The 15,000-nt window shown below is 38.6% G+C and overlaps 1 protein-coding gene across 2 annotated transcripts in view; it reads left to right on the top strand.

The window, feature by feature from the left end:
- The window catches only part of PRX (periaxin), a 458,732-nt gene that overhangs the window by 233,445 nt on the left and 210,287 nt on the right, over positions 1-15,000 (top strand). For both annotated transcript variants that reach the window (XM_044062334.1, XM_044062343.1), the window contains exon 3: positions 6,444-6,603. In XM_044062334.1, the coding sequence (XP_043918269.1) occupies positions 6,444-6,603 (160 nt within the window). The remainder of the gene's footprint in view (positions 1-6,443; positions 6,604-15,000) is intronic.

The following is a 15,000-nucleotide window of genomic DNA, read 5'->3' as shown; positions in this document are numbered from 1 at the left end:
CCATGCCTTCAGATGACTACCTCTCATATAAGGTCCAATATTTAAGCTGTGTGACTAGTAGGGGGTTTTGTTGACCCCAGAAAGAAATAGTTGAAGCTGTCTAACAGAGGAAAAACACTTAGGTTATGTGATGGGTACGGTGACTATTACTATTCATCTCTGTTTTCTTGGTCTAAAATACTTCATACCGTAAAGTGTTAAAGACTTAAAGAAGGTAATAGCCCTGCCATGGTAGTTAATTCATACCACTCACTCGTATATACAATTTAGAGTGTGCAATCCACCTACTGCATATCTTTAGAGTTTGGGAGGAAACCGAAGCACCCAGAGGAAACTCGCGTGACTGCAGGTGGACATGCAGACTCCACACAGAATGCACCCTAGCCAAGAATCGAACTGGAGAACCAATTCCTGTGAGACGACAATGTTAACTGTGGCACCGCCGTGGCCACCATTTAGAAAACTATTTTTTTTTAGTTAATAGAGAAGGCTGATGCTTTTGGTATTTATAACTGTTTTTGTTTATATCACACATTGTTACTTTTACAGCCTTCAATATTCAGACTGTAAATTTTTTGTAAATAAGTAAATATATTTTTTGACAAAAAAGTCCACAAGGTCATCAAACCGTCACTATGAAATAAGCCAAGGTAACCTGGGAAGGCGAAGCAATGAAGCTCTTGGACAGCACACTTAGATAACACCCAAATTTATTTGCAAAACCACAGTGAAAATAAAAATAACTACATTAACGTCTACAGTACATTTTTGTTTCTATACTTCATCAGATGTGAACTGGTGAATATAATGTCTGTGTTACACAATGTGTAAATTTTTTTGTAAATAAGTAAATATATTGTTTGCTCTGTAAAAATATTGATATGTCTATACCATTTGTTTGCATTTCTGCTTTGTCTCTCTAACGTCCTTGTATAACTGATTCTGACCATATTTTTTACTCAAATGTTTCTCTGTAAACTGTGTTTTTTTTGGAGCTTTTCTCCTCAGGTCTCCACTGAAAATGGCCTACAAGCCCAGCTAGACCAACCCGGTTAACAAATGTCAATAAATAAAACAATAAATAAATTTGTAAAGAAAGGAAGGGCTACAGGAGATATAGTTGAGAATAAAGAGGTCCAATTTGAGATGACTTTCTACATAGCAATGAAAAAGTTGAACTGTAACAAAATGTAACCTGAACTGAATTATTCACTATAGCATAGTTCAGTAGGAATACAGTTAGAAAGTTTAATCAAGAAGCTCCACATCTATATCACTTGTCAAATGAACATCATGTTGGGTACAATTTTAACACATATAAAATCATGCACCTTGGTTCATCAAATAATAAATATGTCATTGTTTTGAATCATAAAATTATTGGGTGCAGCACTGAGTTTAAAAATCTGGGCATTATGATTAATGAGAACCTTGATGCCTTCATGTTAATACAACAGTCAGGAGAGGTTATTGTTTAATAAAAACATATTTAGGTGTATTACTTCATGATACAGGGACGTCCTTATCTTTACAAGTTAATAAGGAGAGATATTATGTAGGCCTATAAATGTTCACAGAGCACTTTATTAAGTGCTAATATGGGGACTACTTTAGCTGATCATAACTTGAACACAAGAAATAATAGTCTGTTTATGAAGACTGATAAATGCAATGGAGTACATAAAAGAAACTATTAGAGTGGCTTAGAATATGGGACCATCTTCCCATTGATATAAAGAATTATGTGAGCATAGCGCCATTTAAAAGTCACTTTAGTTTTGTTAATGTTTTCTGTGGTGATAGAGTCAGTAAGGCAAGACTGAAGTGAAGAAGGGCTCAAAAGAACCTTTTTGGGGCCCTGAGTCCATATAGTAATACAGTAGAGAGTTGATTATCCACACTAATTGGGACTTAGGGTAGTTTGGATCATCAAACTGTTCTGATAATCAAACATATAATTGAAGCGGATAAAAATCTTCTAAACTCTTGTTTTTTTCTGCATGCAGGAATACAGTTTTTGACCATTCAGTGATTCCAGTGGGCAATAAAGAATATTTTTCACAAATAAACTAGCTACAAGCTCAAAAAACATGCTCAAGTGAATATGTATAATGTTTACATATTGAACTATCACTATATGATATAGTCATGAAATATTTGTACTTAGGCATATCAGTCTCATTATTAACCTGTTCCATTACTAAGGTATGGTTACCTAAATGAGGAATGCATTTTACACCTCTGTCCCTGACCACTTCATTGTATATGTCCTTCAATAATTCCTGGGGATAGCCACTCTCCAAGATCATTTCACACATCTTGTCAGCTCTGTCCTAAAGGTTTCTTCTTTTGAAACCATTCTAGTTGCATGTATGAATTGTCCCTTAACAAAATTCCTCTTACAGTACCATGGGTGACAACTTCTGTAGTGCAGATAAGAGTTAGAGAACATATTTTTCCTATAAATGGATGAAACAAACTTGTTCCTATCTACTTTTAGGTTCACATCTATCAAGTGAGTAGACTGAACTAAATAATTATGGGTGAACTTTAAAAGGATGGAGGTCTCAGACATATACTCCAAATTTATTTTTATTTTCGTCAAATCTTTTTGCTGTATAATAAATATATCATCCAGGAATCTACAATAAAAGTTCCAACAGACCTGATAAGGTGATTTTAAAATATACATCTTTTCCCAGGTAAGCATAAACAAATTAACATATGCTGCCCTCATTGCTACCCCTTTTACTTGCCTATAAAATTGGACTTCTAAAATTAAAAAAAAAATGATCCGCAGAACTATTTGCATTAACTCTGTAAGTCTAACTTCCTTTCCATCCAAGCCCCCATATTCTATAAGGCCCTTTGGGAAATACTGTAAACCCACTTCATGTGGTATACTAGTAAAAGGATCAATGACATCCATTGTAAGAAAACTAATATTGTTGTTACAATGTTCTGGTATTAATTTCTCCAGGAAATCCCATGAATCCTTCAAAACATGTTGATATCGGTTTAAAATATTCTTCAATTTCCTGTCAATATACATGGCCATGAGGTATGTCTTGGAACCCTGTGCTGAAACAATGAGTCTGTACAGGGAATTTAAAATATCCTTACGAGTTTTAGGAATCCCAAAAATGCAGGTGTTAAAGGATGCTCACTTGAAAGAAACTCATATACATCCAAGGTGATCAAACCCTGTATTAAAGCATCCTCCAAGTACAAATCAAGTTTACTATATGCTCGATGTATTTCATTCTTAGAAATTACACTTGGTATCATCCTGCAACATCTGAAAAATCTTACTCATGTAGTTGAGCTGGTTAGCAATAACCATCGCACTTCCCTTGTCAGGCTTTATGAGTCATATGGTTTTGTCCTTAGTTAATTTTTCAAGGAGTTTTCACCTCAACAGTGTCGCCACATGGTCAATCGTGCTTCCCATTCTCTTACTATCCACCCCATGCTGACTGAAACTACCAGTTTAAGGGGAACAATGGGAAGTGCGAGGGAAAGAGAGAGAAAATCAAGCACCTCACCACCACTGTCAGCATATAACCACCCCACCACCAATGATCTCACTACCTAAGCCCTGCCTTTAGAATACACCACTACTCCTTCCCCCACCTACCACACAACACTGAAAACCCAAGCCCACCAAAGTGATGCTGCCCCATTCATCATATACCCACTAATTAGTATTGCATGCCCAGACTACCTACACCAAGATTATAACAAATAATAACTCCACACCCATGCCATCCCCAAATACTTTACACTAATCATGGCTACTTACCAAACATTACCCCCTTCCATCAAACACCAAGGCCTACTTGCTGAACCGTACCCACTGGTCGTCATGGACATCATACTTGCAGTAGCAAGTTCACGCCAAAATGTGATTGCTTAACCCAACTACACTACACTAAACCTCTTAAATCCCTCCCCATCATTATCTCATTTTCTCCCAACTATCCCTGCCTCCACTTAACCCTTTCACCTCCCCAACCCACTTAACTCCCCTTAATATTAACCTAATCACCCTGTGAAGATGTCCCAGGATAACTTAGTTTGTTGCCAAACTTCATATAGCATCAGAAATGTCCACCCTACTATCTGGGACAAACTTGAACCCTTTTTTAAACAAAGTGAAATAATTAGTATCTATAAACAAATGACTATAATTAAAATGTGAAATATTTTCCATGTGAAAATTCTTCCATTATGGGTAGAAATAGGTTCATCCATTATAGATAAAATTTGTCCAGCCATATGCTCTCTCCCCTCTCCAAATGCCCCCTTATCCTGGTTTTCTCTGCCATTCTCCCTTGTCTGTCTGATGATGTGTTGTCTTATGTGAATAATGTAAAGTCTGCTGTTGATATTTGTTCCTCAACCTCTCCGACCTACTTGAGAGGTGAGGAAAATCTAAAGCATTCTGAAAAAACTTCTGGATCATGTTGTACTGAATAACTGCCCCCATTCATTAACTGAGATTAATCTCACAAACTCACAGATGGAGTCTGTGTGATTCTATTCAGTCTCTTTAAAAGGGTATGCTTTCCCCTCTGCATAATCTTTTCCATCCCTAAGGAGCTTCTTTTGCTTTCAATTTCTAGTTGATACAGTGTGTTCATCAATGTTCTTAAAAATATCAGCATACAAACTCTTAATATAATCAAAAAGTAGATAATTAAGTGCGCTAGCTTCATCAACCAAATGATTAATTTGTGACAAATTAAATTTAATAATGAATTCCAGTAACTCAACACCATGCCTGTTGAACATTTCCACTAAATGTGTGTACTCAGCGCATCCTTTAGAAACACGAAATGGAAATTTATGAAGTGTCAGTTCCCTAGAGACCTGTTTGTATCTAACAGTTATCCACTTGAAGCGTACGCACCTTTATGAGCTTCTTAAGTGTGAGTAGCATTGTTTTTAAATTTAGTGTAGGATCTCTATTCCATTGACCATCCTGTAAATATGAATGCTGTTTATCGAGCCATACATTTAAATTGTAGTTGCTCCATACAAAGGCTGAAAAATTGGCTACATGGTTGTTCTTACCAGTTTCCCAGTCCCCAGAGTCTGCTGTAACATTGAGTGTTGTATCAGTTCCTTTACTGCTCATACAAGACCCATCTCTGTTGTTAGAATGCAGTTGAATCACATGACCGTCCTCACATATACTTGGCTTAAAGGAAATTTGGGCAATACCATGAGGGTGAAGTATTGGGGTAGGATAGGGGCGAGGTCCAAAAGGAGAAATTCTACTACCTCTATTGATATCCAAATCCATCAATTGTTAAAATGGAGCCGAAGAATACATTGCTGGGTCTTCAACACCTCTCAATACACATTTGTGTGTGTATATATATATATATATATATATATATATATATATATATATATATATTTTTTTTTTTTTTTACAAATAGAATAGGAACTATACATTGATTTCTGCATGCTGACAGCACATCTAAATCAAAAACGTTAGCCAAAACAACACTAATCACGAAAGGAAAACAAACAAACTGCTTTTGTGATTGGTAAACCAAAAAACAAACAAAAAAAATACAAAAACTCAACAATAACTTCCGACACACTCTGAATAGTGGCACTATTAAGGAGAGAGATTTTATTTTAAGGTAGGGTGTGGTGTAGGGTTGTGGTTAGGGAGGCTTCTGTCTACCTGTTCTGTGGCTACTGCATTGTAGGTTTGAGCAATAAGGAGAAAACACTACGTTGTGAACTATTTTACACCTTCCTTCACCTTCCTTCTCTCTCAGTTTCTCTGAAACAACACAAATAGCATTCTAATATTTGTTCCCCTTGCACCACCCTTATGTATGTATACTGACATTATATCTAGCCCTAACTGTAAACTAACTCCAAGCCCAACCACAATGCTAACTCTAACCTTATCCTTAACAACAGTATGCATATGTCATTTTCAGGATACTTCTCTGTTGATGTTTCTCCACTGGGTAATGTGTGCAAGTCAGTTATTTTGTTTTCTACACACACACACACACACACACACACACACATATATATATATATATATATATATATATATATATATATATATATACCTTTTTTGTGGAATAGAGTGCATGTTATCAATTGTGAGACACTCATCAAAGTAGACAGATAACATTACCTTATTTGGTTTATTCTTCTCTGTGAATGTTTTCAATGTTTAGTCATTTGCAAGGAGAGAAAGACAGTCAAAAAAACTGCCAGGTTCAAAAGATGCTAGTTAATCTTCGAGATCAGTGAGTGTTGGGTCATTTCTACCAATAACAATTAAGTAATAATAGTAGTAATAATATGATGAAACATTTTAAATGTGTTTTCTTTAAGATGTGAGATTAACACATCTAACGTATGCTATCATTAGGTTATAATTATTCTGGTTTTGTTGTTTCCAGGAGGAAATAAGAAGCTCTGAGTTATTTGAATTAATCATGGAAACAGAAGCACAGGCAGACATCAAGGGCTTTAATGTTGCTGGTGGAGGGAAGGATGGAGTATTTATCAAACAGTTACTAAAAGATTCTCCAGCTGACAAAAAAATGGAGCTTAAAGAGGGTATGTAAGTTATTTGAAATTATTTTACATTTCGTAGTATACATCTGCTGTGCACGTCATAACCAGGAAAGTTGTTGGGTGGGAAACAGCACTCTTTTCATGTGAGATTGGTACAGAGAAAATTCCCCACTCTCTAAAGTGCAACAACTACAGAAACCAACATCTTTTGCTTGGAAAGTACGTGGCTTTGCCACCATGTCGAATTCTGAGCCAGAATTCTCATTCCTGTCATATCTGATGAATGAACACACAAGCTTAAAGACAATGATAAAGACTTCTCTGTCCTATATACATGCACCTTGACAACTGCAAATTTGTGTTCAGCCACCAAGAACTGTGATAAAAAGGAAATACAAAAGAAAGTCCTGCTGTGATTAAAAATGTGAATCCACTCTAGTGAAATGTCTTCAACACATCAAGGAAAATAAATAATCAAGTAATGGCTACCTCTCAACTGCCCAGATTTTCACAGAATATTGTGATTTTTCTTCATATTTTTGGTCTGTTCCTCAAAATGTGTGGGTTTCTGACAAATCACTGAGGTTTGAAGTCTCTAAATAATGAAATACATTTGAGTTTCAAACTTCTTATCCTTCAGAAAAATGCATGCTAACACAAATCGTATTATTCTAGCAACTTTTTAAGTTTATAAAAATCAATATTTAAAATCTGTCCCTATTTTGGGGCCTTTGTTTCCCCAATTATTTTATGCTTTGTCCAGATTTTTTGTGCTATGAGGTTGACAGGTATGTGGGAAAGCAAGAAAGGACACTACATGCTTGAGGTAAGTCAGCCATCATGTACTCATGTCTACAGTCTGCTATTGGCTTGAATGACTTCTGCTTTTCAACAGACATGTTTCTTTTAGAGGTAACAGGAACACACTGGCTTGCAGATAGAGTTGCTGGTTATCTATTCCATTTTGTTTTTGTACTAAGCCATACAAGATGGTCCTCAGGTCAATAGATTGGAAATGAAAATGCCTGCCATACCTCCACCTGATTCTGAGTGTAGGAGGAAAGAAAGAATAGTAGTGAGCAAATTCACCTCCCGCAGTAATGGCATTCTAACTTTTTCCATAAATGTAGTATTTCTCAAAGTATTGCAGTAAGGGCTGCACTTGTGAGGGCGAAAATATGTTTCAAACATTGATAGCCATTACTTATTTCAGTGTGCTTCAAGAAACACAAGGCTACCTTGTTTCACCAGCATTTGGAACTCAGAACTACTGCCACATAAGAAAGCTAAGCCAGTAGTCGGTACTTTCTTTTGTATGTTTTGAGCAAAATGAAAATAGTATCCGTAGGGAAGAATGTTAGGGAATCTCTCCTTACATTCTACATGGCAACAGGCTCAAAGTCCAAGAAGACACATTCTACAGAAGAAATGTACCCCAGCTGTGCACACAAATCAAAAAATAAGCCCACATCCCATCGTATGCTTTGTAGCACTTATGCAACATTGGAGTAAACACAAGTGATAAAGGCCGAGCTAGAGCAGCATGTCTTGTAACACCACAGATGGAGTATAACTGATGTCAGAAGTTTGCTTCACTGTGATATGTGCCATTCAGCACCCAAATGGTACCACTACAGACAACAATTAAAGTTTGATGTGTACTAATAATTAGCACGCTGCAAGTACTCTCTGTATCTGAATAACGTCTCTATTTGAATTCACCAGACTTCCACTTCCACAATATGTCTATTTCTTCCAAGCAGCTTATGAAGCCTCCAGCACCTAGACATTGTTTCCACTGCTGTCTATTTACTGTCTCTACTAAGTCTTTTCCACAATGACAGTTGTACAGCATGTTAGCCATTGCACATTCAATGGAGAAGCAACAGATTTTTATATATGAAACTTTGGGTCTACTTCATATGATCGATAGACCATTTGATCGAAACCCATTTGATTGAAAGTTCATTTGATTTAAAACCAGTATTCAAGGCATAAAACTGGGATTTGTCCTCCTCCCCAATGTCGTGCGACCCTGGAGTTGGTATATATAGTTGGGGGGTGGGCAGAGCCCCCCACATTGGGGGGTATGGGGGGGTAAAGCCCCCCACCCAGTTTCCTTTAAAAGAAGAAAATAAAACAAAAAGTACATATTTTAAAGGAACATAGGTGGGGGGCTTTGCCCCCCACACCCCCAATGTGGGGGGCTGCGCTGCCCACATACCCCCTCACTATATATACCAACTTCAGGGTCACACGACATTGGGCAGGGGGACAAATCCCAGTTTTATGCCTTGAATACTGGTTTTCGATCAAATGAACTTTCGATCAAATGGGTTTCGATCAAATGGTCTTTCGATCATATGAAGTAGACCCGAAATTTTATATCTTCATCGAATTGTTAACAATTTCCCTTCCATCAGATCAGCTGCACATATGTGACTACAGCTGTTAACTAAATCCTCAGTGTTATCTTTGCACAGAGTTATTGCTCTTGCCTTGCATTTATCTTTTTCTATGCCTACATGCCCAGTAACATTTGCTACTAACCTTTTTCTTACAGCAGTACTTGTAACCATTAGTAGTTAATACATCCTTCGGTATGTGGGATTTGATTATGGTGTACAGCTTGCCAAGCCTTCTGGGTGCAACATAATCCCTAGGAGCACTTTGTTGAGCTGTGACAGTTTTGTTGTTTTGGTCTATGAGTTGACTGTTACAATGGCAGAGAAGTAATTCTGCATTCTGTGTGCTTTGCATCAGTTAATGGGGTCATCATTTGATATTATGGACATTTGATACATTCATCTTTCTACCTTTTTAGCCACTGGAAAACCTTCCAATTTTATGAATGTTCAACATTACAAAGTACACCTGTTTATATATTCATATAGTAAGCCCACTGTACACAAGTACCCCTTTGTAGGAAAAACCTGGGAGTGCTGTCAAGTCACATGACTTGCTAAAGTCACACAGCAGGCAATTTGAGGTGGAAGAAAACAAACACTACAGTTGACTACAGGAAGCAGGGCATTGGAAGAAATCCTTTGGTGATACCAGAGTACTATTGAAACAAAGCACATCCACCCAATCCAAAGAACTGCAGATGGCAGTCCATCTGGACCCTTCTCTGAGTGCACCTGGTTCCGACACTTGTATTCTGATAACCAAGGGTGAGAGGGATACACCCTCAGTTCTTGTTAGCAAGACATCTATAGCTGTCATATTAAAGTCATCATTGCACTCCTAAGATCAGAGACTTTGATGGCAGCCACAAAGCCTACAACTCCAAGATGCCTCAACTTTGGATGTCCACCATCTTGCCTCACTCTAAGCAGGGTGGGCCTCTCCTCTCCATCCCACCCAGGTCACTTTTTCACGTACAGATTTGATGGCACTGGAGCAGAATTTCATATTTTTCCTTAAGAATCTGCAGACTATCTCAGATCAACCATCAGTATCTGGGGTCCTCAGCCAAAAAAGGAAGAGGGGAAATATCCACACATGAAAAATGTGATTCTTCATACTCAGAGATGGATGCGCTGGTTTATACTGACTAGATATCCACCCTTGCCTCTGCACTATATGTCTTACACTAAGGGCATTTTATCGTTGTCCTCCCACCAGAAGAATTTTCATTCGGAGACACAACAAAATGCAGGATTTTTTCAAGTGGGAAGCAAACGACTACTTAGACACTCAGAAGAGATGCAGAGAAATTCTGAGGTTTCCTGAGCATAAAACTGTAGTGACTCCAGTTATTGAAGGTTTAGAGAATGCATTGAGCAATGCATTTTTATAATTAGGTTCCCAGTGTCCTCTGCTCCTGGTGTTCCTGGAAGGTCTGATTATTCCTAAAGCACTGTGAAGTCCTGTGATTTTTTTCTTTTTTTTAAGAACTTAACTGCTGATCCAGTTATTGTGTTCATGGATAGCAGGGGATCATCTGGGGCTCCAGCCAAAAAATACCATCCCCAGTGTCAGAGAGAGCAGATTACATGGCCAACTGGGAAAGAAGCTTTTCACCTCTTCCACCCTACACTTCATGGCTCTGAATTGTCAGAATCTCCTGGCCCAACTTAAGAACAAAGTAGAGGAAACAGAAGACAAAGCAATGAGAGATAAAATGTTGGATCTTTGCAACCTCTGTTCCAAGGCTGGCAATCACTCCTTTAAATGTGGCTATTACACAGTATATGCATCATACAGGACAGCAGCTATAGGATCAGTTCTATGGAGCCATGCATGGCTGAGGACACAACCCATATCAGAGCATTTGAACACAGCTTCTTATTGTCTTACTTGTCAAGGAGCTCCTATTTGGACCCCCCCCCAAGACTAAACAGATATCTAAAAAATGTGGATGAAAAGGCAAATACTATGCAGTCAGTGAAACATTTGTTTCATCTCTTGTTATGCTCAGTAGGAATTACTTCACTAAAAGTTGGTTCTTCTACTGGAGGCAGGATAAAGGATAGCAACCAAAGAGGAAGAAAGAGCAGCTCAGAGGAAAATGGCAAGCTGACCAAAAGGGGAAGCTTGGTTGCCCTCTGGGATGAGACACCTTCTTCTCTACCACTGAAACTCTAAAGATATCAGAAGGGAGGAGTGGATGGGTAGGATGTTTTGGGGTTGGGGTTCCAACTCAAAACCTCCTTCCCATCCTCTGCTCCAAGTCTGACCCACTCTCAAAAAATAGGGAGATGTCTAAGACTGCTTCTGAAACAATGAGAAAAATAACCCAAGATTCTTGAATCCCATGACTCCTGAGCTCGGGATACAACCTCCATTTTGAAAAAAACAGACAAGGTTTTCACATACCCTTTAATACATTAAGAAAAAAGGCCCCTGGTCAAGCCAGTATTACCAGAGTGTCTTAACCAAGGGACCATAGACAGAGTAGCAGACAACAAGAAAGACATAGGGTTCTACTCAAGATCCCTTCCAGTCTCTAGACAAGTTGGCCCTTGGAGAACTATTTTAGACTTATCAAGGCTAAACAGATTTCTGTGAGTGGCAAAGTTAAAAACGCTAAGCTTGCCAAGTTCTTATGTTTCCCAGGCTTTCATAGTTACCTTGGATCTCAAAGATGTCTGCATCCACAAACCCATAACCAGGATACAGACACACAGGCAGTACCTGAGATTAAAACTAGAAAGTACCCATTACAAACTTACCTTCTTACTTTTAGGTTTGTCTACTATACAGACAGCGTCTACAAATTGTCTGCATCCAGGAATTACCTTTTGGAGGACCAAGGGCATTTACATCTACCTTTACCTGGATAATTGCATCATTCATTACACACACACACACACACACACACACACACACACACACACACACACACAGGAGCATATAGTTCACCCTGATCTGCCTCTAAACTCTGGGATCTCACTGAATATTACAGAAAGTCACAGCTATCTCCATCCCAAAAGGTGTAGGTCCTGGGAATCCTGTTGCACACCAGCAGTCCAAAGACATTCCTCCTTTCAGAGAAGGTGTTGTTGCTGGCCACAATTTTAAATTCTTTCTAAGAGCAGAATAAGATTATGCCCATGGAAAACCTCAGAACCCTGGCTTTTATGGCATCCACAATTCTAATGGCCTTGTTGATGAAAATTTATAAGGAAACTGCAGATGCTGCTAGCTTGCCCACTCCCTCAAGGCCCTATCCCTCTACATGAATGTCAGTCAGGGATCCCTCTCAAACCAGGCCTGCACACACAGACTCTGGTTGCAGATTCCTCAGATATAGCTCAAGAGGGGTACTTTTTCATGCAGACCAAGAATTCAGGGATCTTGGAACAGAACTCAGAGGAGATAGTATATCAACATCACTTTTGGCCAGAAAAGCATTCAAGACAAATATGGCCCCCAGGAGACAGACAGCTCAGTGCTCGTGTGGTACAGCAACCAGCAGGTGGCTCCACTCTGACCTTTTGTGAGGGCTGCCAATGAAAGCTCAGTATCTTGCTAAGGAATCAGGTCTGACACTCAGTGGACGGCATCTTACTTCCCATCATAGGAAAATGTACTTGCAGGTCAGTGATCAGAATACAAGCAAACCTTCATGAATGGATGCTGAAGAAATATTTCTGGACTTGGTCCATACGTGGGATCTGCCAGAAACAGACCTTTTAACTTCTCCATAAAACAACCAATAAAGAAAATACTACACAATGGCAGCAAGCCGATGGGCCTGGGTAACAGATGCCTACTCACCCACTCGGGTGGATCTAGTCATTGATGTATTTCTTCCTGTCTACTCAAGGTAATTCAGAAGGCACAGAAAAAAAGTGGTAAAATGCTACTTATAACACCCTTTTATCCAAAGCAGCATTGGTTTTCTCTCCTACAGAACAAGAAAAAGGAGGGTGGAGTTACCACATTGCATCAGCATGTTGAACTCTCACCCAAATTAATTACAGTTATTTTTAGTGACGCTCACTTTGTTAAATCATAAATCGCTGAAACAAAATTAGTGCAAAAAACATTTAATTGGAAACTCATTTCATAGCATCACATCAGTTAGAACTTCACTAGAGGAAATGTTCCTTGAAAACTTTTTTGCAGAGGCAATTAACCCCACCACTCTTAATTAAATATACTAACTCCACAGTAAGGCAACCATAGAGATAAGAGAAGAACCACACACAGTGAGTCACTGCTGATGCACAAATAGTGATTTTCTATAGACTTGAATTGTTCAGTCACTACAATGTAATTTCAGTGAAATGAGTTTAGAGTGAATTTTCATTAGTGATCTGTGATGAGATTCAATGAACTGTACTCCTACCCCTAGAACAAGGGATCGCTCATGCAGAGCAGCCTAAAGACCCTAAGCTGACAGCATGGACGAGTTAACATTAATTCCTTTAGGGACATGGTTACTTACAATCATGTGGGAAACTAGGAAATCGAGTACATGAATATCATACCTAGAAAAGTAGAAAATATTCTCATTTTGTTGCAAAAAAGAGGCACTGGACTGCCAGATCTTTGTTTGCCAGACTTTTCTTATGCTTCATTGAAAGTATATGTATCTACCTTCTTGGCCTGCCTGCCCTGGATTCCAGCCTTTATTCCAGTCATGCAATTCCTTAAACAGGATCTTTATTTGAGGTCACCCAAAGAAGGCCTCTTCCCTCCAGCGAACCTAAATTATACATTAAAACAAATGACATTACCACAATTCAAGCCTGCAGTTACAGTAGCTTTCAAATTCTTGACATGGAAGACTGTTTTCCTACTGGCCAATACTTCTGGCAGAAGGATTTCTGAATGTCAGATCCTTATGTGGAGTCCATCTTTTTCTCATCTTCTGCATGAACAGGTTTACCCTCTGCACAAATCTAAACTTTATGCACAAGGTAACCATAGAAGTATTTTGCTATCAGGCAATCAACCTGCTGGTGTTTTACTCTATCCCACAGAAAAAAAGAGGAAAATATCTTTCAAGCCATTGATGAACACAGACAACCTATATATTACCTAGAAAAAGACTAAAGACGTTAGGTAAACAGATCAGCCATTTGTAGTCTTTGAAATCAGTTGGGAGGACAGGCCTCTGACAAAACAAACTATCTCAAAATGGATATAATATTTCATCCCATTTTGTTACTCCTTTCATGGAAAAGTTACAGCAGGGCATGTCAGACCAAACTATATTAAAGCAACAGCAGCTACCACAGCCCTACTTATGGGGGTCAACACCCAGACCATCTTAGAAACAGCTACCTGGTTTTCTGTTTGCAACATTTCCAAATGCTGGACATTTCCTTCACAGGCAGAGCAGGTTTTACCATGGACATCCAAGGTCTTACAACCCATTACTTTGCAGAGTCAGACACATCACAATATACAAGTTTTGGTCACATGGCAGAGCACTACTGTAAATAAAATCTGTAAAATATACTAAAGCTGGGTATGAACTTTCCATAATTGTAGGTGCTCAAGTATATTCAGTGTTTCATTAGTATTTCCTTTCCTCTGCCCTTCTATTCTTCACCTGTTACCTTCCTGGGGTTGAAGTGGTTACCTAGTCACCTGTTATCACCACTGTTCCTATCTCCTGAAACTCCAAGGTGCCCCTCCCCTTCAGATTTGCTTAGAACTTGGACAGTGAACTTTCAGGGGTCTTTTGGTTCGGCTGTCTTCTCTGGGGATATCTGCCACATGAGCAGCCGATGTATGGACTTCTACCACACCCCATACTTCATAGTGGACATTGCTCCATTCTTATTAAGTTAAATCTAATTATTTAGTAGCGAGGAGCCACATGCAACAATGGGCAGCCATTTTGCTTTTTTGCAACAAAATACAGTGATATCCTTATTAGTCTGATAATGAACTAAATCAACATAGTTTATTAACAGTTATCTATAGCAGATATGCAGTTATAGGTGAATGAAAGGCAAGCAGAGGTACAGCTTATTC

The sequence above is a fragment of the Protopterus annectens genome, chromosome 1.part0, assembly GCF_019279795.1.
Source record: "Protopterus annectens isolate FY-2018-M chromosome 1.part0, PAN1.0, whole genome shotgun sequence".
NCBI classification, from domain to species: Eukaryota; Metazoa; Chordata; order Ceratodontiformes; family Protopteridae; genus Protopterus; species Protopterus annectens.
Note: the sequence above shows the minus strand (reverse complement) of the source record. Positions and strands in the feature narration are given on the sequence as shown.